The following is a 23818-nucleotide window of genomic DNA, read 5'->3' on the forward strand; positions in this document are numbered from 1 at the left end:
TGTAGCTATTTTACTGTAATTTAACAACATAATAACCAGAACAGATAGACAAAGAGACATTCATGGATTTTTATTTAAAAGTAACTTTTATTTTCCCCCCTGGACCCAGGGTATGGCAGCTGCATACCCCTGCCATTCCCAATTGACGCCCCTGATGCCCATATCTGGACATATTGTGTTAGTCTCTGTTGTTTCAGCGCAACCTTAGGGCGTCTTACTGGTGTTAACTTTATGAACTAAATAGAAATACATTGAACATAAGAAATAGTACAAAAAACATTACAATTTATTCAGTCATTGAACTACTAATATAGACTGAAGTAATTAAAGCGGCTCATGTTTGCATGTTTGGAATTGTAACAGCTGAAATCAATAATATCTCAAGCTGTACAATGAGACACACAACGGTCGATTGAAGAGGACATACCTTCCTAACCTAGGACGACGGTAGCCTTTCTTACTGGAACTTTAGTTGCACTGACTCTGACCTCTAAGGACCTTCCAGGGAGGGTGCTCTTATGCGTCTTGCTGCGTCACCCTCTCTTGTTTCTTTCTTTTTCTAGTTGTTTTTATATCGCACTGACCTTTGGACACTCTGCACTATTAGGTTGTGTTAGTAGTTTTGAGTATTTCTTGCTTGTGTTTGACATGATGGTGAGATACTTGTTGCACTAACTAGCATTGACTGTGATGGTCACTTTGATTTGGGGGCACTGTACTATATTGATAGTTGTGCCTAAGGACACTTTATGTATATATATATATATATATATATATATATATATATATATATAAATTATGTTCCCTTTCTTGACGTACCTTGCTCTTACTGTACTCTGTTCTTGTTTTTTTATTTTCTTTATCTTTCTTCTTACTTCTCTGTAACTTTGTAAATAAGCTTATACTGCTGTGCTGCCTCGGGGCAACTGATTTTCCCCCATGGGATAATAAAGGTATCTATCTATCTATCTATCTATCTATCTATCTATCTATCTATCTATCTATCTATCTATCTATCTATCTATCTATCTATCTATCTATCTATCTATCTATTATACCAGTATTCTGGTACCCGCTGCGGGCCTCATTAAGTGAAGATGGGGGCCGTCAGTTCCGCGGCCTTGTGTCCAACACACTCTCACTTCCCCCAGAGTGTGTTGGGACAAATGTGGCCAAAATGTCACACATTTTAAACAGGACTGGAGTCACATGGGGGCAGTGATATATGGGTCATGTCACTCGGTACCACGGCTACCACGCCTGTCCCAAGTCTTTTTGAGCAAGAGGCGCGCACATGCATAATGCATCGATTCAGAACAACCCTTAAGTTAATGCCTCAAGGGGGCTTTAACATATAACGAGTCTGGATGCATATCGTCACTGTCGGGCAGAAACCTCGTATCTCCAAGTTTCAAATTTGTATATTTTTTTCGCAAAGCAAAGCCCTGCTTCATCACACAAGGCCGTCGCACAAAAGTAGTGAAAACAGCAGATCTGCAAGCACACAACGCCTCGCACCGCGTGGCGTTGTGTGCTTGTAGATCGGCTGTTTTCACTAGTTTAGTTCATTTTTTAAATGATAAATACGAAATGAACGGTTTTGGACATACAAGGTTTACACCCGACAACGACAAAATCAATGGTCTGCTATAACTCCAGTCGTGTAGGTGTTAAAAGGAAATACCACTCATTTTCAACATGTCATTAATATACCTTAGAGTTGTTGCCTATATCCACAAGTTTCCAACGTCCCATCGTGCATTGCGCAGAAGGTGTGCGGCAGCTTCCGGCGCTGCAGCCGAGTGTGATCTAGAAGCTCACAACGGTTGCATCTGCGACGCAACGTGAGCTTGTATTTCAGCTGTTCTCCGGATGTGTCCCACACATAATTCTACAGTAAATCACCGCGGAAAAACAGGATAGAACTGGATTGATTGTGGGGTCATGTGATCAGTGACATCATGAAAGTGCTTTGGCTTGCAGAGCAGTGTTGTTTTTGACAGCAATTTTTGATTTGGTTTTAGTCATAGTCTTTTGAATAAAATATCTTTTAGTTTTAGTCATAATTTAGTCACCTGAAAAGTTTTAGTTTTAGTCTAATTTTAGTCGACTAAATATCATACGATTTTAGGCGACTAAATCTACAGTTGATTTAGTCAACTGAAATGTATTTTGGCAGGCCTTGATGGCATCGTAATGACTGATTTTACACTTGGTTGCAGATCTGCTATTTTCAGCACGCAACACCTGAGAGCTACCAAACATAAAATGACTGTCTTCTCCACTAGTCCCTCCCTAATGTTTTAGTCTAGTTTTTATTTTGTCGACGAAATTGTCAATATATGTGGTCTTAGTTTTAGTCATCACAGCTTAGTTTTTATTTTGTTTTTATTTAGTTTTCGTTAGTGAAAAAAACGCAGTCGACAAACATTTTCGTCATAGTTTTAGTCGACAAAACACTGTTGCAGACTATGCAGAGTACACAGAGTAGACTCAGTAGACCAAGTCCTGCAACAAGGAAAGGTCAAATTCACAAGTATTATGAACATCAAAATCTGATCACATCAGGTTTGCGGCTGTGCTTTCAGAAAAAAAACACAACAGAATAGGAACGGAAAGATGCTAATCGTCGCTCACGTTGAGCAAAACACCCCTGCTTCCTGCTCTGTGAAATTGAAAGTAGCAAAGTGCAAAAGGAGTTATTAAGCACTTAATCTCTCACGACAGATTCGGCTGTTGGCAATTTTAATTTTTTTTTTTTGGTAAATGTCTGAAAGTGGTTGAAAACCCCAATATAACTGTAATGCAATACAGGTTTGGCAGAGCTGAGCTCTCAGTATTTCACATAGTTGGGACCGTGTCGATATTTTGACCTAACATTTGTTCTACGCTGGTGAATGTTAACCTCTATGCCTAAACCTAACCCAAATACTAACCCTAACCTCAGTAACCGTGACACGGGTGAGTAGCTAACCTGCCGACGCCCGTAGTCGAAATAACGGGCCGTAGAAATAGCGAGATTTTCCCACATAGTCCCTGTCAGGTGGAAACCTCATATATCAAAACTTCTACTTTTCAGGATTCAAAATACAAAAGCAGCAAAAGTAGCAGATCAACAAGCTCGAAAAGTGTCTCTTCGCACCGTGTTCCTAGCATGTGGAACTGCTGCTTTTGATGCTTTTGTGTGACGCTGCAGTATAACGTTGTTGTCGGGTGAAAACCTTGTATGTCCAAAACCGTTCGTTTTGCATTTATCATTTTAAAAATGATTTAAACTAGTGAAAACAGCCGATCTACAAGCACACAACGCCTCGCACCGCGAGGCGTTGTGTACTTGTAGATCTGCTGTTTTCTCTACTTTTGTGCAACAGCCTTGTATGATGAAGCAGGGCTTTACTTTGCGAAAGAACATACAAATTTGAAACTTGGAGATACGAGTTTTCCACCCGACAACGACGATAATCAAGTAGGGACGTCCGTTTACGAAAAAAGTACACACAAATTTAAAACATGGAGATAAGAGGTTTGTGCCCGACGGCAACAATGTTCATAATCATTCCTCTCCAGTTAGATCCATTTATTAGTGTTCTGTCCGTGGGGGCTCGATCTGCCTCCAGCTATCGCTGATAATCTCCTCCAGCCTGGAGGATGCCAGCCTTCAGGCCAGATGAGCTCGCAGAAAGACTTCCCCGCAGTAAATCAGCCCTTGTGATGTGTGCAACATTATCGCCGCTGTCTGTCGGGCAGAAACCTTGTACAGTATGTCCAAAAGTGTTACTTTTCAGGAAATGGCAATGAAAAGAAGGAAAAGAAGACATGAAGGATTGCGGTGCTGCCGGTGCATATTGCCGGGTTTATTGTGTCTAAAAAGCAGGGACATGCTGGGCCCCTGATTCAGCCCGGGAAAAATAGTTGGAGAGGCCCTCATTGCGCGCTATAGAGAGAGATCTCTCACTATAGCGCTGCTGCTACTCAAAGATTTGACATTTCAGATCATGATTTCGTTGTTGTCGGGTGGAAACCTTGTCGGATCCAAAACCGTTTGTTTTGTATTTATCATTTTAAAAATGATTTAAACCGGTGAAAACAGCCAATCTACAAGCACACAACGCCTCGCAGTGCGAGGCGTTGTAGATCTGCTGTTTTCACTACGTTTGTGCGACGGCCTTGTATGATGAAGCAGGGCGAAAAAATGTACAAAATTGGCTGTTGTTTTGACAATCATTCACCATACTTTAATGCTTTTCCTTGTTGCTCTCTGGGTAGCCTATGGTTTAAATGCCTTTAACGGCCACATTAGAATGCACATGCTGGTGGAGTTGTGGCGATCTGGGGCACTTCGTAAAATTATATTTTGATGGAGCGCTTGCTTACCCAGAGGAACTTGCAAAAGTTGTAATGGATGTTGTACTGTATGGACATTTGTCGAAAAAAGACAAATCTCTCTCTCCATCTGCCTCTGCTACACACAGTGCCGGTTCTAGGAAATTTTTTATGTATATTTTTGTGCTTACGGATACAGGCGGATACGGGAGTTTTTGAATGACCTGATGGCCTCGGCAAATTGATTTATTACTGACAGACAGTGACTGGAGCAGCCGTGTGACTGGCAGGTCACAACACACAAAAAGTAATAACCACTGCGGCACAGCATGGCCAAACACCTTCAGGCAGCGGCTCTCCACAAACTCTATCGTTTCTGTCGGACAGAAACCTCTTATGTCCATATTTTGACTTTTTGTGCATACAAAAGCATCAAAAGTAGCAGACCCGCAAGCTCGAAACACAGCTTGTGTTTCGATATTGTAGGTCTGCTGATTTTGCTGTTTTTGAATTTGAATCTGAAAAGTAGCCGTTTTGGTTTCCAACCGACAGAGATACTCAGGGTTCCCCAATAGGTGGCCCGCGGGCCATTTGCGGCCCGCGGCGGGGCTACCGTCAGGCCCCCACCAACCCCAGTAATAATGGTGGTATAAGAGCAGCAACAACACTAGTATATCGTCGTTGTCGGGTGGAAACCTCGTATCTCCAAATGTGTACGTTCTTTCGCAAAGTAAAGCCCTGCTTCATCATTCAAGGCCGTCTCACAAAAGTAGTGAAAACAGCAGATCTACAAGCACACAACGCCTCGCACCGGCGTTGTGTGCTTGTAGATTGGCTGTTTTCACTACTAGTTTAAATCATTTTGAAAATGATAAATGCAAAATGAACGGTTTTGGACATACAAGATTTTCACCCGACAACGAGGATATCTGAACTGTCACTGGAGTAGTGAGAACGCCACCGTTGCCCCCTGCAATGTTGTGGCCCTCGGCTTGGTACCCTAGACATGATTCGGTCCTTGGGGAAAACTAATCGGGGAACCCTGCTCCTATAGGCTATATACTGTATGTGGTGGAATAATTGTCTCCAGTCAGACAGTATGTGAGTCAGCACAACAGTGGATACTCAATGATGCCAGTTTACAGTAGGTTATTAATTATGTAAATTAGGCTTAAGCAGCATACATGCCTCATTCCACTGGCTGCAATATCACCACAAGATAAGGAAGTCTGTCATTATTTAGAGCCATTCCAGGTATGCAGGAATACAAACAGCATGCACAAACACACACATGTGCAAGTGTATGTATACTGGTACACACTTTACACACAAAAACAATTAAATATATATTTTTTTATATTCGTCACTGGTCTGGTCAAAACCTCCTAACTCCATTTTTGAGGTTTTTGATTTTTTTTTACATAAATCAGGGCTATTGAACACCCTTTACATCTGAGTGTTGGTTAAAATAATATTGAACCAATGGAAAGCAGTAAAAAGTGCTTTGGAGAAAACCTCCTAACTCTACTTGAGCTCATTTTCCCGAAAATGAACATTTTGGAGTTAGGATGTTTCGGCCCGACAGCAGAGATATTTAACGTGCGCGTGTGTGTGCGTGTGCGTGTGCGTGTGTGTGTGAGAGAGAGAGAGAGAGAGAGAGAGAGAGAGAGAGAGAGAGAGAGAGAGAGAGAGAGAGAGAGAGAGAGAGAGAGAGGAAATTGTGAAAGCATACAGCAACACAGGTTTAAAAAAAAAAAGTGTATGTTTAATTTCCCAAAACCAAAGAAGAATGACATGAGGGAGACTGATACAGAGGTGGACCAAACCAATACATACACACAGGGGAGGTCAGCATGCATTGCCAACAAAATATCAACCAAAGAAAACCCAATACCCCCCTCCCCTCCTTTCAACCAAGTCTCTTGGTATGGTCCTTGCCGTGGCTCCGCCCACTCAGCCCCAGCTTTTTCCATTCCAGGAAGCAGACAGGTAACTCCAAACACAGAGATATGGATATAATTGATAACTTAAACCAGGGCTGCCCACACTTTTTTGACTTGAGAGCTACTTTTAGAATGACCAGCTCACCATGATCTACCCATCCAATTTTTTTTTTACCTGAGGTGGCTTTAGAATAGTGGCACTGGTGTTACTTATAATACAAACACACTTGAAATAGCTGGGGGGAAAATGGGACATACTGGAGGAAAAAAAGTCTTCATCCCATTCTGTATAGAAGTGGTAGGTTTTAGGGTTCTTTGTAATGCTACTGACTCTTGAACAAAGCATTGCATTGCCATTAGGGGGTTTTCTGACTTAAGAAGCCATGAAGGGAGCTGACAGACCCTTCTTGATGGGAATCAATCAAGTCACCATTATATTTAATTATAGCCTATATATTTTTAGGGACATGTTATGTGGTCTACCTCACCTGCACAGCCTTTGCGATCTACTGTCTGGTAGATCACAATTTACCTTTTGGGCACCCCTGACTTAAACAAACAACTTCAACACAGTTTAGTTGTCAAACAATGTAAACTAATTGCGCATCATAGAAAACGGCAAGAAAGTGGTCAAAATACAGAGCGAGACAATTTCTACGATTGATTGCGACCGTAGGTCGCACTTACTACAGAAAGCTCCACCAGGTGTCCGTGCGTCAGTCAGTCAGTCAGTCCGTCCGTCACACGTCAGACGTCACACTTTTGCCCTGCTCATATCTCCGCAACCGTTGCCCCGATCCATGCCAGATTTTGCACACACACTCCTTACCTGCCAAACTACAACCTCCAAGGACCCCCGGAGTTCCAGGGGGACCCCCAGGTCCCTGGGGGACCCCCAGGTGTAAAAAAAATACCAAATGTGCAAAAATGACCAAATGACCACCCCCACGGGGCTGCTCACGGGGAATTCCCGGGGACCACCCACTCCTGCTACTCCAGAACGGATGCAAAAGTGGTGGCGCCCCCAGTGGAGGACCCCCTCCACTGCAGCTCACATAAAATGCCCTAACTCGGCCTAGGAGCGTCCGGGAGAGCCGGGGCCGGTACCTATTCGTCCGCCAAGGCAACGCGGAGACCCCACCCCTCATTTCTCACATGGCCCTCTTCTAGCGAGACCTACGGTCGCTTATCTCCCGATTAGGGAGTCTTACTGGTTAAAGTGTAGCCTCGGAAACCCAGGCTTATTTTGGCGATCGGAAGAAAAATAAGCCTGGCAAGCCCCCCCTATAAATGTGCTGGTTCATGACATTTTAATTGTATAAAATATATGTAGCCGTTCAGATATCTTATTTTACATCATGTGAACTGGTTTGTTTAGGCTTATCCATTATAATCATATGATTTATCACTCGTTTTCCACCGTGGATCACTTCCTCATTTACTCAAAGCGGACAGCAGCAGGAGTTATGTCCCCCTCCGAGTCATTTCGAGACGCCGGAGGACCTGGCGAGATCCGCCGGGCAGCATAGAATGTGCAGCGTTAGGTTTGACTAATTAAAGTGTGACTTTTTGTGTGTGTGTGTGCGTGCGAATGTTTACGTGTGGTACAACTCTGGGTAAATAAAACAAAAAAAGACTTATAGGCATCACGTTTGCTCCCACACCCCCTCCCCTCAACTAATCATTACATGACTACAACAACTCCTGGCTGTCAGGTGAGAAGGAGCAGCAGCAGGCAGCGAGCGAGATTACAAAACCTAACTGAATCCCTGGAGGAAAGGAAGAGAAAATAACCCATTTTAGGCCTAGAATTATTGACTGCTTTAACCAGTGAAAAATAGCAGATATACAAGCTCACAGCGCGGCACTCGGTGCCGCGCTGCGAGCTTGTAGATCTGCTATTTTTGAAAAAGTCGTGAAAATGTGTGCAAATCTTTGAATACATATGTATTTTCAAAGCGAATGTTTGTAACTCAAATTTTGCTTCTGGGTGGTCCCTGGAACTAGATATTTTGAAATGGGGGTCCGTGGCCAAATAAATATCATTTTGGGGGTCCTTCACATGAAAAATTATGAGAACCACTGACATAGTAGTCTCTCGAGAACAGACTAACTGAGCTCCAGTGAAGTGAAAAGGACCTTTTCTTTGACGATGGCTGGCCAGATTGCTGACATAGAAACATTGGGGTTTTCAAAAAAATCTTAGAAGGATTCAAAAGACACTTATAGAATCGGGTCAAAATTGAAATTTTCACGATTTTTCAAAAAATAGCAGATCTACAAGCTCGCAGCGCGGCACTCGGTGCCGCGCTGTGAGCTTGTATATCTGCTATTTTTTTTTTATATTTAAAGCATAAAATATTGCGTCATATTGTGTTCAGGCCTAAATGGGATAAATAGCTGCGAGCTGCATGACACCTGAGAACCACCTTGTCAATGCCTGAAGGGTGAGGAGAGCACGCTCCTCTCAACCTCCTGTCTTCCTCGCTCCGCACACAGCCTCCTGGAAGAGCTGTTTCAGACAGCACATTACCGTGTGGGTCCAGGGGTGGCGCACCCAACCCTGGGCCCTGGGTACGAGGATTCACTGCAGGCCCCCACCATGAATGTTCTTTATAGGGGGAGGAGGGGGTTTAACCCATTTAGACTGGGAACGCATTATTACGCGTTATGTTGTGCTTTAACTATTGAACAATAGCAGATATATACAAGCTTGTTGATCTGCTATTTTTGAAAAATCGTGAACATTTGTGCAAGTCTTTGAATATTTCAAATCCTTCTAAGGTTTTTTGAAAAAACCTATGTCAGTGGTGCTCAAACTTTTTCATGTGAAGGACCCCCAAAATTATATGTATTTGGCCACAGACCCCATCACACAGAAGCAAAATTTGAGTTGCAAATGTTCGCTTAAAAAAAAAAACATATTCAAAGATTTGCACACATTTTCACTACTTTTCAAAAGTAGTATAAAATAGCGGATCTACAAGCTCGCAGTGCGGCACTCGGAGCCGCGCTGTGAGCTTGTATATCTGCTATTTTCAATAGTTAAAGCATAACATAATTAAGGCCCCCCTCCACCTTGGGCCCTAGTAACTCAGTCCCACTCCCCCCCCTTGTGACGCCCCTGTGCTGGTCTATTACTCCTCAAGCCAGGCTCAGGCATTTTTTGCCATGTTTCTAGTCTCGCCGTGCCCTGACATCTGACTGACTCTCACCCTCTCCTCTCCTCTTCTCCCCGCAGGCACAGAAGTCGTGGATAGAGAGGGCGTTCAGCAAGAGAGAATGTGTCCATATCATAGTGAGCACCAAAGACCCCCATAGGTGAGTAACACATGAGAGTTGTGTTTAAATGTCAAATATTCGAACACGTTTCCCCCCCAAAAAATTGCTGAAATACATGCTCGTAGCGGCAACGAATTGACCCGCTGTGATCGAGCTTGTACTGTATATCCCCCCCCCCCCCCCCCCCTTTTTAGAATGTCTTTTCTAGGGATGGCTTTCCCAAGTTCAAATAAGTGCCAAGAACAATCTTTGTTAAATTACCAAAGATGGTCCTTTTGTTTAGAACTCCATAGAAACAAATAGCCAAAGTATAAAATATGGTTAAAGTGGTTGAAATGATCGCGACTCTATATTAGTCGCATTAATATTTGGGCTGGGGTCTTTGAGGGGCTGCTTAAAGGGTCTCAAAGCAATCCCTAAACTTTTTTTGCCATGTTTTATTATTAAAAAAAAAAAAAAAAAACATTATAAAATAGTTCAAATAGATCTACTAGCTCACATAGATCTACTAGCTCACAATGTGTCTATGTAGATCAGCTATTTGAAGTAGTTTAAAATATTTTTATAAGGCAAAATCCTTTCAGGGATGGGTGGAAATACGGTAGGGCCCATTGTCTGTGTCGACTGGAAACCTCATACTGTATGTTCCAAAATGGTTATACTTTTCAGGATTAAAATAAAAAATAAAAACAGCAAAAGTATCAGATCTACAAGGTCAAAACGCGCCCATCGGCGCCCCGACAGCAACGATGTAAACAGTATTTACACTATGGGGCTGTGTGGGTTTCTAACAGTCTGTTAACCCATTCAGAATGGGTACACATTATTGTGTATTAATATTTTATTGCTTTAACTATTGAAAAATAGCAGATATACAAGCTCACAGCGCGGTGCTGCGAGCTTGTAGATCTGATATTTTTAGAAAAATCTTGAAAATTTAAATTTTGACCCGATTCTATAAGTGTCTTTTGAATCCTTCTAAGGTTTTTTGAAAAACCTATGTTTCTATGTCAGCAATCTGGCTGGCCATCGTCAAAGAAAAGGTCCTTTTCACTTAACTGGAGCTCAGTTAGTCTGTTCTTGAGAGACTACTATGTCAGTGGTTCTCAAAAAATTTCATGTCAAGGACCCACACAATGATGTATTTGGCCACGGACCCCCATCTCAAAATATTTAGTTCCAGGTTCACCCAGAAGCAAAATTTGAGTACAAATGTTCGCTTTAAAAATACATACAAGTCAAAGATTTGCACACATTTTCACGACTTTTTCAAAAATAGCAGATCTACAAGCTCGCAGCGCGGCACTCGGTGCCGCGCTGTGAGCTTGTATATCTGCTATTTTTCTATAGTTAAAGCATTCAATAATCGCAGGCCTAAATGGGTTTAAAATGAGTTAGCGAGAGGGAGAGGGGAGAAGGGATTAAGGGAAGAGAGCTACTGTAACCGGATGAATCCCAAACAAATCATTATCCTTGCATGGAGCCCTGTAGCAGAGCTGTCCAAGAGACCTGGCTTATACTGGCTGTTAAAGTCCAGGACAGGTTGACACGTTATGCCACCTCATTAAGTCAACATATACTGTGCAGCAGTGCTGTGTAGAAGTCACATCTGGGATATAATCGTTGTCCCTGTCGGGGCGGAAACCGTGTATCTCCGTAATTCAACTTTTTTCCCCCCTCGTACGTAGGGCATTCACGAATAGTGATTTTTAGTATTCTAATTATTCTACCTCAAAGTATTGGAATAGTCAAATATTCGACTGGACTGGCCAAACTGTCAAATATTAAGTAAGCAAGAGGCGAACATTGTGAAAATAGCATGCTCACAACGCCTCGCGTTGCGAGGCGTTGTGAGCATGTAGATCTGCTATTTTCACAATATTTATCTGTGGAACCGAGTCACATTAAATATGATACCTACAATTCCAAGTGCTTGTCAGAGTGGGGGTCCCCAGTTCAAATATGTTTATTTTGGGGGTCGCGGCCTAAAAAGGTTTGAGAACCCCTAGTATAGAGCATTAACGAATTCATCCACCAGGGGCATTGACAACTAATTCTTATGACTTCCTATTTAGCCAAGTTTTATAAACTATATATTTTTTAAAGAGAAAAAAAAAAAAAAAAAAAAAAAGCTAATATTCGACTTTGGTGAACAACGTTGAATAGTGACTTTGATATTCGAATATTCAAATATTTGGTGAATGCCCTAACGTTGTTCCCTATTGAGCTTGGCACATTTCCTGGGGCAAGCTGCAGATCACACGTGTCCTCTTATTTTTTCACTCTCAAAAAACGCCTCCAATATAGTGCATGGGGTGATCACTTCTTGCCTTCTGTGAATTGTTTTATTGAATTTTTTGTTTATTTTCTGTTTATTTTGTTGCTTTCGAGTGAGGTCAGCAGACAAAGTGATTGAGGTGAAAAAACCTGGGTGAAATGTGCCAATCTCAACAGGAAACAACGTTACTAATTCCTGACTTTGTTGGACATAAGTAAGAGTGTCACGCCACAGTTACACAAATAGCTGCGCTGCAAGTTCCCGCAGCAACGCGTTGCGATGTGACATGGCACCTTGTAAGCGTAGAGATCTGCAATTTTATTTTTGCTAATTATTGAAAATGTTTGAAAGCAAGTGTGTGGGTGTTTTAAGCATTGGAGGTTTTGGACATCGTCTATGTTGGGTGGAAACCTCACAAACTGTTACTTTTCAGGGTGCAAATTCAAAAATAGCAAAGGTAGCAGATCTACAAGCTCAAAACGCGTCGCTTTCACGTCACGTTTTGAGCATGCAGATCTGCTGCTTTTGATGCTTTATGTGACGTTGTTGTATGATCGAGTAGGGTCGTTAATTTACAAAAAAGGAAAAATACGGAGATATTTTAACTCATTGACTGCCAAGGCACGAGTTTCACGAGTTATTACAGTAGTCCCAGGCTGCCACAGCCCGAGTTTCCCGAGTTGGAAGCCATTTTGAAAAAAAAAAAAAAAAAAACTTTTTTTTTTTTTTTTTTCAAAAGATTTTTTTATAAAAAAAATTCTAAAAATGCCTCAAATGTATTAGTCATGATCGCAATTGCGAAATTGCATGTTTAGCCCCATAACAAACACATCTTTCAAAATGTCAAAAATGGCTGTTTTGTCTGACTTTGAAGGCTTGTATCTCATGAATGCCTGAAAGGATTTCCAAGCGGATTTTTTTGTTTGAAAGCTGTTAAAAAGTACTACACATATGGTGCATGATCTAGGCATGGGCGTGCACGATCCGTGCACTAAAAATTGATCAGTGCACTCGAAATTTAGGAAGGTGGCAGTGTTTGTTTTGTCTGACTTTGAAGGCTTCTATCTCATGAATGCCTGAACGGATTTCCAAGCGGATTTTTTTGTTTGAAAGCTGTTAAAAAGTACTACACATATGGTGCATATATGGTGCATGGGCGTGCACAATCCGTGCACTAAAAATTGATCCGTGCACTAGAAATTTAAGATAGTGGCATCCTGGTACTTGGCGGCCATCTTGAAAAGGGCATTCAATGAGTTAACAGCAACGATATAAATACATGGTTTCCACCTCGCTGTATGATAAGTGAAAATGAGCCGAGCCGAGCGCATGCAGACCTGAGGAGGCGGCGAGGCAGCTTGTCGATACCGTTCCGCTAGCCTCATGCATCACACACACACACACACACACACGCACTGTAGGATAATGGATCACCTGCGAAAAGCAGTGTCACTGAGCACACTGTAGGAGCATTATTGATTATGCCAGCTACGGTATACGAGCAGAGGATGCTGACACACGGTGGTGGAAGGAGTACTCTTTTTATTTTTAACTCAAGTAAAAGTGTCAATACTGCATTGTAGAAATGCTACGTGAGTAAAAGTCTGGAATTCAAAGTGTACTTGAGTCAAAGTTCAAAGGTATTGGTATCAAAATGTGCCTAAAGTACCAATTGTAGAAAGTACTCATTGTGCAAAATGTTGCATTTCTCAAGTTTTCAAATGTATGACATGTATATCGTCGATGTCGGGTGGAAACCTTGTATGTCCAAAACCGTTCGTTTTGCATTTATCATTTTAAAAACGATTTAAACTAGTGAAAACAGACGATCTACGCCTCGCGGCGCGAGGCGTTGTGTGCTTGTAGATCTGCTGTTTTCACTACTTTTGTGCAACGGCCTTGTATGATGAAGCAAGGCTTTACTACTACTACAAATTTGAAACTTGGAGATACAAGGTTTCCTGCCGACAATGACGATATGTATACAATTCTTTTGAAAATAGCAGATCTACAAGCTCACAATGCGTCGCGATGCATTGTGAGCTTGTTGATGTGCTTTTTTTCAAATGGCCGAAATGTATAGGGCTGAAGTGGTTAAGTGAAAAAAATAAAATAAAAAATTAAAACATAGAAAGTGAGTACTTTTTCCATCACTGTATAGGAGAATTGATTGTGCCAATGCAGTGGTTCCGCAGCTTTGAGCAGAGGATGTGACATATCACATCACGATGCTCCCTTCTTCGGAAATTCTTCGGTACTGGGAGTGCGAGGTCGATGTGACCAATCAGTGGGAGAAGATTGTCTGTTCTTTCTTGGCCCACTCGACAAACCTCTCCTCAAAGTGTTCAGTGTTGGGAAAGTTACTTTAAAGATAGTGGCTTGATGCATAGCTACTGATCTCAAAAAGTAGCTTGGTTGCGTTACTAGTTTATGCCTGGTAAAAGTAACTTGTTACTAAGGGTGGGCAATATGGTGATAATTATCGTTGAGACGATACAATGTCTCCACGATATTCCTTTTTAGAGGTATCGTATATATTGTGATACAATTGGGGGAGCCTTGTAAAAAAATCCTGTTTAATCGTTAATACAGAGATTCATTGCAGAATTCAATTTAAACCTGCATTTTGGTCTAAATCAGTCCTTCTCAAACTTTAAAATGTTAAGGTGTCCACTTAACTCTGACATTATACAAATGGAACCAAATGGACCCGTAAGGGTCCATTTGGTTTCATTTGTATACAGAGTTACATACTTGTAAAGTTCAATTTAGACCTCCCAAAAGAACCCCAGAGAGTCTAGTTTTTGTCAAGTAACTTGAAAAATAACCATAAAAAACAATGTGAAAAAGAATTGTGATAAAATCGTATATCGTGATACAGCTTGGGAAAATATTGTGATTTTTTAAATGTATTTATGTATTTATTTTGGTTCAGAATAATACATACTTTTTTTCATGTTGCTGCAGCACAGGACGACAACTCTAAACTTTCATCTATCGTAGCTCACTCTGATGAAAACTCATGTAGGAATCATGTCCTCAACAACAACATCGTTAAATCCATGTATTTTTGTTTTAGTTCTGCCTGACTTTAGACTGGAGCAGACGGCTCAACGTGAACTTGAACATGCCTCTCTATGTTGAGAACGTGCCTTTGTGTTCCCGATCACGAATGCTCGTCTATGCTCAACATGGAGTTGCAGGCGGGCTGGCAAAAGAATTGGGTCAAAACCCATGACTTCAAGACAATCACAACTACAGGCATCTGTAGCACGACGCGACTACTTTTCTTGATTTCTTTTCTTTGTAATGTTGTTTTAGGTGTTATGTAGAGCACAGAGGAAGTTATTTAAAGTGTTCATGGGTGTTTCCTAGTACTTATAATACCTCCTTCCACAGATGTTCTGTGAATGATCAACACATCCACACTGACACTGACAGACTGTTTGTTTTAATGCATCCTTAAAGCCGCGAAAGCATCTGTGTTCTTTTAGACTTTTTGTGCGTTTCTGCGGTTCAAAACATAGCAGATGCACACGCTTTTTGAATATATATATATTTTTTTTTTTGCAAAGTGTGCAAACGAAGGAATTCATTTGAAAAATCGGCCTCAGGTCTTAACTCATTCTGTGCCGATCCCGAACTAGTTCGGCTTTATTTCAATCCAATACAATTTTTTTTTTATTAATTCACTTACCCCGAGCTGCTTGTAGAGTCGTGGGTGGTCCTGGCTCGCTAGCCGCTAGCCAGCTAGCCATTCTACTCTGTCCGACGATATATTCCATTAAAAATGGTTTAAAATACATTTTTGAGCTCCCCAATATTCACCCGATGTTCGGCGCCGCTTCCGATGAGTACACGAGTGTGCCGATCCCGAAGTAGTCCGGCTTTTTTTAATTAAATGAATAAAATGATAAGAGGCCTTCTGAAGCCTGGCCTGATTTTTCTAGCTACTAGCCGAAAGCTAGCAACCTCCCGGCCGGCCGTCATTTGCGAACGCAATCGCCAATCTCCGCCTAATCCAATGAAAGACCACATCTTTGAAGGCTTATATCTCTGGATTGTGTCTTTAGGGAAGCGGAGCGAGGTTTATTTACGGCGAAATCGCCCAAAAATTATCTTTTAGATGACAAAATGGGAATAGCCATTCTGTTAGCATTATCATCCGGGACATTTCCATGACGTGCATGAACGTGCACACGTGAGGTCCTGGAAGGTGAGGTCCTGGAAGCTAAAGCGCTTGCCTATGAGAGATGCGCTGGCATTCTATGGCCCCTAGAGGGCGCTGGCACTCAATGAGTTAAAGGAGTAGTTCACCCCCAAAATTACTTTTTTTCTATTGATTACTCATGCCATGGAGAGTAGAGTTCAATAATATTTTTAGTTTTTTGTCGCATTCCTAAGACAAAAATGTGATAACAATAAATTTACCCCCATTCGTTCCGGATGGGGACCCGTTTCGAAACGGGTCCCCATCTGGAATCAATGGGGGTAAATTTACTTGAATCAAATTTTTGTCTTAGGAATGTGACAAAAACCAAAACATATTATTGAACTCTACTCTCCATGGCATGAGTAATCAATAGAAAAAAAGTCATTTTGGGGGTGAACTACTCCTTTAATGGGTAAATTGTCACACGGATGTGTACTACTGATGTAGTAGCTGGAGGTGACAGGTCACATGACCAACGTCTAATTCCAGCTGCAGACTCGTATCTGTACAGATGTGCACATGGGAACATGCACACGCATGCACAAGCACATTCACGCATGTTTGTTTGATTTGCTACACTTGCGAGGACATGAAATTGAAAATAGCTCAAAATAGACGATTTAAAAGCTCACACAGCTTTTTGTTGGTGTGCGATGTCGCTGCGCGACCAAGTATAAAATAGGAACGACTCAGTTTAGCCCCTAAACCTAAAATCTAAACATCTAAGCCTAAACCTAAACCTAAACTCCAACCTGAATCTTTTTCTACTTGTAAGCCTATAAATCATTTAAACCACAAAACAAACAGCGAATATCAGAACATTTGGTCCACACAATCTGGTCTGTTTTTCACATTGTACTATACATGTGGGGACATTTGTTCCTCACAAGTATGCTCGAGGCACGCACGCACAGAGCACACACAAAACAGCACCCCACAGGAAATATTGTTTATTTGGGTAAACAGAATTAGCATAACTGGAAGGAGGAGGTAGCTGGTAGCCGCAGGGAGAAAGAAAAGGGAAAGACGGGGGGTTTCTCCAGGATTAAATCAGCTCATCAGAGAGAGAGAGAGAGAGAGAGAGAGAGAGAGAGAGAGAGAGAGAGAGAGAGAGAGAGAGAGAGACACAGAGACAGAGAGAGAGAGGCACAAATGGCATGGAGCTGCTGACATCTAGGACCACTTGGGGGTCCCTTAAGTCACATCATAATCCACACCGGTACAAATGACAGGATGACTCTGTGAGAAAGAGGTGGTGGCCCAGTCTGTCAAGAGAGTGATGGGGGGGGAAAGCCTTCTCCACATTCCCCACAATGAATGTAAGGCTTGTCATCTCTACCTTGCATGTCACCCCAGAGTGGAATTCCACCCAGCCTTCATCCGAAGAGGGATTCCCCAACAGAATGTGGCGAAGAAGCCACGCGTGTGATTCTCAGCGTATAGGTCCTCACCCAGGGCGCATTTCGACCGGTTCGGATTCTTTCTCCCGCCTATGGGATGAACCAGAGGAGAGCTTTTCCACCGAGAACCGAGTTGGTTCCAAACCGTAAAAGTTGGTTCGAAACGGGAACCACAAAATGCTTGGTTCCTCTGGTTCAATCTGATGGAAACGCAAGCCGGTTCGCGGCCGGTTCACAAGAACGAACCAAGGTTCCAAGAAAGTTGAACTAAGTTGGTTCTTGAACTAAGGTTCTTTTGGTGGAAAAGGCTCCCCAGTTAGTTGAGTTGAGTCGTTCAGGGTCTTGACCAATAGTTTTTAATTGTTGTTTCAGGGCTATTCTTACTGTTTTATGTTGTGTTTTTATTATTTTTTATTTTATTTGTGTGTTATGGAGTTACAGAGTGGAATATCCTCACAGTTCCTCGTACATCTAAGTTACAATAAACTTTCTTGAAATGATAAACATTCACAGACTTCAATATTTTGAACCAAGAACTGATAACGCCGCTCCACAAAAGGTTTCACCCCAATTACTGCCGTGGCATCTGTGCTAACAGCAACCTGGTGAGAATCCTCTTTATTATCATCAATCACAGAAAAATAATGTCCCGAGCAAAATGGCAAATTGTCTGTTTAACCACATTATCATTACAAACAGAAAACTGTCTCACACATCACAAAGATACATATTTTTTAAAATCCAATTTACGGTGTACAACAGACTGGATTTTCACCCTCGGCACCCTAATTGACAACAAAGGGAACAAAAACCAAAGCAAATTATTATCCTTTTTTGTTTGCTTAAGGAAAGCCTCAAATTCAATTTGGCACGAATTTGCTGTAAAAGAAACTATTGGAAAATTGTGTTGGAAGAAAACCCTGACATCCTAACTCTCAAATACCTGGAACGCGCCCACGTCGCATTAGATTTGAACCACTTTAACCATTATTTTATGCTTTAACTATTGAAATATAGCAGATATACAAGCTCACAGCGCGGCACCGAGTGCCGCGCTGCGAGCTTGTAGATCTGCTATTTTTGAAAAAAACTTGAAAATGTGTGCAAGTCTTTGAATGTCTTTGACCCAATCTTTGACCCGACTTCTAAATCCTTCCTCTAAATCATGCTGTTCTCAAACCTTTTCATGTCAAGGACCCCCAAAATGACAGGTATTTGGCCGCGGACCCCCCCATCTCAAAATAGGTTGTTCCAGGGACCACCCAGAAGTAAATATTTAGTTACAAATGTTCGCGTTTAAGTAGATATATTCATGATTTTTCAAAAATAGCAGATCTACAAGCTCGCAGCGCGGCACTCGGTGCCGCGCTGTGAGCTTGTATATCTGCTATTTTTCACTGGTTAAAGCATTCAATAATTCTTAGGACTAAATGGGTTAAAATCAATGAACTCTAGCCAACAATATTTGTGCTGTTAAGATTGGCCAAAAAACAACAACACAGACTTATTTCGCCCAAAGCCGGAGGGGTTAGACTGGGATTCAGCTTCACACATTTTCAACATTCTCTGTCGGCAGCAAGAAGTAAACAGAGAAGTGTCCACCAAAACAAGGCCTACTATTAGGCCTATCGATCAACAATTATTACATAATCGTTTAATCACAATTATATTTGAGATAATTGACAATTATTTTTAGTCATAATTTTCATACATGTTGAAACATGTTTGTCCATTTTCAAACATTTTAAAACAGATTAACAAGCTGGTACCGCAAATATACTGTACATTAGGGATCCCTGGCTAATATGACAAATATGCCTTAATACATTCTAATTGTCCTCTATAACTACAATGTAAAATTAAAAACACCTATTGTATTTCTTCTAGAAATAGCTAATCTTTCACTCAACAGGGGGAATGCCTGTCGCAAGTTGATGATGTCATAAATGTCATGTGTGATCTATCATGACATTTATGACATCATCAACTTGCGACAGGTATTTCCCTGTTGAGTGAAAGATTAGCTATTTCTAGAAGAAATAAAATATTTAAGGTGTTTTTAATTTTACATTGTAGTTATAGAGGACAATTATAATGTATTAAGGCATATTTGCCAGGGGATCCTTTTAATTGTAGACATGATTGCCCTAGCCTAGTAGCCTGACACTCAGCCTGAATTGACATTTCGTTTCACTTCATTATTCAGTCTGAAGTCAGTTCCGCCCACGGCGTTTGCAGGGATGGGCGTTGCCAAAATGAGGCACTGTTCAGCGATTGGTTCACCGACCAACACATGACATAGTGTTGTTATGTGTGCCTGGCTGGCTAGTGGCTAACCTGTTGCTTGCTAGTGCTACTTGCTAACCAAAGAAACAGTCAGAATAGGAGCACTACGAACTAGTAATCAAACACAACATAACATGCCTGCTACTGGTGTTTCATAGCGAGATCGATACGATCGCATTTTACCGCATTTTACCACGACACGATGTGCGGTACGGTACGGCGGCGGCGCTGGTGTACTTGGAAACACACATGAGTTCTGGGAAACCCCCACCCACGCTGATCACAAGACGCTGATTCACGACGCTGATTCGCCCGTTTGGATTTTCAAACGAGGCAGGCCTCCTCATTGAGAGCGATTCTAGACCTGAATCGCCGAAACAAAAAAATTAAAGGGGTGTGGCTAGCGATTCAGGGTCTGGAACTAGGCTACTAGCCTAGATTAACATACACAAAGCTGTACTGTTACTGTACTAACCTCGCCTACCAGGCATTCTGGGGGAAAGCCTGGTGATCGTTAACAATGGGCGGTTTGATCCGGTCTAGACGGAAACCACAAGCAGAAGAATCTTTGTTTTGGTTCCCTCCGTTTGTTTCCCCAATCCCTATTAAAATGCTCCAGTAGCTTAGTGTAGTCTTGCCAGTCGCTACGAGTTGGAATAAAAGATGCATAATATACACATTTTTCAAAAGCAAAACTACTCCGCATCAAGGAGTTTATTAGGTAGGCCCTAAAAGTATGTCCTTGAACGCAGGGGAATTATTTGGGGTTAAAACTGAATCCGGTTTGATAGTTCCGGCAAATTGTAGTCCTTTGAGTACTACAGCATGACGTAAAGTGGGTTCCTCTCCCGACCGGATCAAACCTCGAAAAGTGAAGTGATCCCAGACTAGTACTGTACCGTGACCCTAAACATCCACAGCATGCATAGCTGTGAGTGACCTGAAAGACTAGGCAAGAAGGGCCTTTCATTTTTATGCAATTAAAAGGAACGTATTTGGACATCCCAATTAGCATCTGGCTCAAAAATGTTGGACTATTATTATAATTTCCTTGCTTGTGAGGTCTACTTAAACAAACCTTGGAAATTCAAAAGTCTTCGAATATTTCAAATCCTTCTAAGGTTTTTAGAAAAACCTATGTTTCTACGTCAGTGGTGCTCAAACTTTTTCATGTGAAGGACCCCCAAAATGATATGTATTTGGCCACGGACCCCCATCTCAAAATATTTAGTTCCAGGGACCCCACAGAAGCAAAACTTGAGTTACAAATACATATAGGCCTATTCAAAGATTTGCACATATTTTCACGACTTTTTGAAAATAGCAGATCTACAAGCTCGCAGCGCGGCAACCAACCTTGGGCCCTAGTAACTCTTCTTTTATTCATAGTCACAGTGTCAAGCAGGGGTCTTCGACAGTGGGTCCGGGACCTATCACACATTCAGTTCACTTTCACAAACTATAACATACAGTAGTCTCGTTGTAACGGCACTATGGCTGCCACTCGTACAGTAGGTTTAAGTCCATTGATATTAGCTACTGTTTTGATTGCAATGTACAGTCATTGTGACATTTTTTTTGCAATGTCACACTGCTTTACAGTCTCAGCTCTGTTGCTTTGTTCCTTTCTCAGTTGAAGGGGAGAGAGAAAGGGGGGGGGTTATCATCACAGAGAGACAGTTGATTCTTTAACCATTTAAACCCTCTATTCTTAGTAAAAACTGACGGCTGTTACAACGGTATTTGCGCTTTTTTTCTGTCCACACCAAATCTCTTTACCAAAAGTACGTAGCTGATCTTGCTACACGTGAGCTCATAGACTGACTATTTTTTTGGCGAACCTCCCCCAGATGTGTACAGCCTACAGTGAGTGTGCAGGGGTCATCACCATGCTGGCTTGTGGTTGATAGTTTTGTAAATGTATTTCTTCCTGCAAATAATTCAGTAATTGGGTCTTTGTGATCAAAATGATGATGTTACATTATAAAGATCTAAATCTAAAATTTGCCACAGACCTCTGTGACTGTTCTCTACCTTTTAACTCAACCTACACATGCCTGGGGAAGGTTCCTCAGTGGCACAGAGACAGAGAGAGACAGAGACAGAGGGAGGTATGCAGTCTTTGTATTCCTCTTCTCCTCTCTTCCATGGCCAAGATGAGAGCTGGATGTCAAGCTGACACACATTGTAGCCAGACTTATCTGACTGTGACAGCAGTCGCACCTCTCTCCAGGCGCGTCACACCAAATTCTGGGCCCTGGGTACAAGGATTCACTGCGGGCCCCCCATGAATGTTAACTATTGAAAAATAGCAGATATACAAGCTCACGGCGCGGCACCGAGTGCCGCGCTGCGAGCTTGTAGATCTGCTATTTTTGAAAAATTGTGAAAATGTGTGCAAGAAACTTGTGTTTCTATGTATGTCAGTGATGCTCAAACTTTTTCATGTCAAGGACCCCCCCCAAAAACATGATATGAATTTGGCCATGGACCCCCATCTCAAAATATTTAGTTCCAGGGAGCAAAAACTTGAGTTACAAATGTTCGCTTAAAAAATACATAATTCAAAGATTTGCACACATTTTCACAACTTTTCAAAAAATAGTAGATCCACAAGCTCGCAGCGCGGCACTCGGTGCCGCGCTGTGAGCTTGTATATCTGCTATTTTTCAATAGTTAAAGTTACTAGGGCCCCTCCACCTTGGGCCCTGGTAACACTTTCCTACCCCTTGTGACGCCCCTGGTCACACCTCTCTCTCTCTCTCGCTCTCTGCCCCCAGGCTGCCACCTGCACCACGTCTTGTGGATACGCTACACAACAGCATACTGTACATATACGCTATACACTGTCAAAAAACATAATATAGAAAAAAATACAAAAAAAAACACCCCGGGAGAATACATTTCCATTGAGGGTGCAGTTGTCAAAACTGGAGGTCTGTGGTACCAACTGACAGTGTCAGAATTTATTCAGAAGGATTCATGCTGAATATATCAGGCAGAAGGCAGAATGAGTCTTTACTTAGAATCCAGCAAAAAGAGAACAAAAATCTATACCAGAGGTGTATCAAAAAAAACTAGCAAACAAGGCAGGCAGGGGCAAGATAAAGGGATAAATCCGAAAACAGGCAGGCAAGGTCTCAGTCCAGGAATAGACCGGGAAAGTCGCTCGGGCTGATTTTAACAGATGAAGGCAGAGGTTACGATTACAAACTGACAAATGGTAACGTTGCAACTGACTGAATATAAATACCCCACAACTAGTTAGAGTAACAAACTGCAGGTGAATAAAACAGGTGAGGAGTAGGTGATAGGCTGATTACTGATTCCTAGGAATGCAGGGGGAGTGTACGGTTGAGGCAGGCCTAGAGAGGATTCCTAACAGACAGACCCCCCTATACATACTAAAAATATTAAATACTGTACATTGAACCTCATGTGCAGTGTTGATTTCGTTGACTAACTCTATGATGGAAAATGTTCGTCAACTACGTACCTTTTTTTTCACTGACGAAAACTACATAAAAAACTAATAAAAGCTAAGTTATGATGAGTTGGTACTGCTGTCAGCTCACAGCAGGCCCTTTTCCACCAGCAAAGAACCGGTTCCGGTTCTTTCTCCCGCCTATGGGATGAACCAGAGGTGTGCTTTTCCACGAGAACCGGAGTTGGTTCCGAACCGTAAAAGTTGGTTCGGAACCGGAACCACAAAATCCTTGTTTTTTGAGGTTTCAGAGCCAAATCCTTGGCTCTGATTCAATCTGGTGGAAACGCAAGTCGGTTCGCACGAACGAACCAAGGTTCCCAAGAAAGTTGAACCGGCACTGGTTCTGGAACCGGTTCTTTGCCGGTGGAAAAGGCTCTAGCTAGAGTCGGCTCACAGCTAGAAAGTCGTGGGTTCGATTCCCGCCAGGGATGCTGTGGGCGCTGGGTGGCGTGTTCTCTCCTCCGCGTCATCAGTGCCCATACCCTAGGTGGGGTTGGCAAAAGGGCCTTTCTGTGCGGAGTTTGCATGTTCTCTCCGTGTCTCCTAGGGTAGGTACCCTCACAAAATATATATATATATATATATATATATATATATATACTGCCT

At 42.0% G+C, this 23818-nt stretch overlaps 1 protein-coding gene across 3 annotated transcripts in view; it reads left to right on the forward strand.

Annotated features, from left to right (window-relative positions):
- The window catches only part of trpm3 (transient receptor potential cation channel, subfamily M, member 3), a gene marked incomplete at both ends in the record, with an annotated part of 489702 nt that overhangs the window by 232496 nt on the left and 233388 nt on the right, over positions 1-23818 (forward strand). For all 3 annotated transcript variants that reach the window (XM_080739677.1, XM_080739678.1, XM_080739679.1), the window contains one exon: positions 9508-9587. In XM_080739677.1, the coding sequence (XP_080595803.1) occupies positions 9508-9587 (80 nt within the window). The remainder of the gene's footprint in view (positions 1-9507; positions 9588-23818) is intronic.

Source organism: Nannobrachium achirus (genome assembly GCF_963921795.1).
Source record: "Nannobrachium achirus genome assembly, chromosome: 12".
In the NCBI taxonomy this organism is placed as follows: Eukaryota; Metazoa; Chordata; class Actinopteri; order Myctophiformes; family Myctophidae; genus Nannobrachium; species Nannobrachium achirus.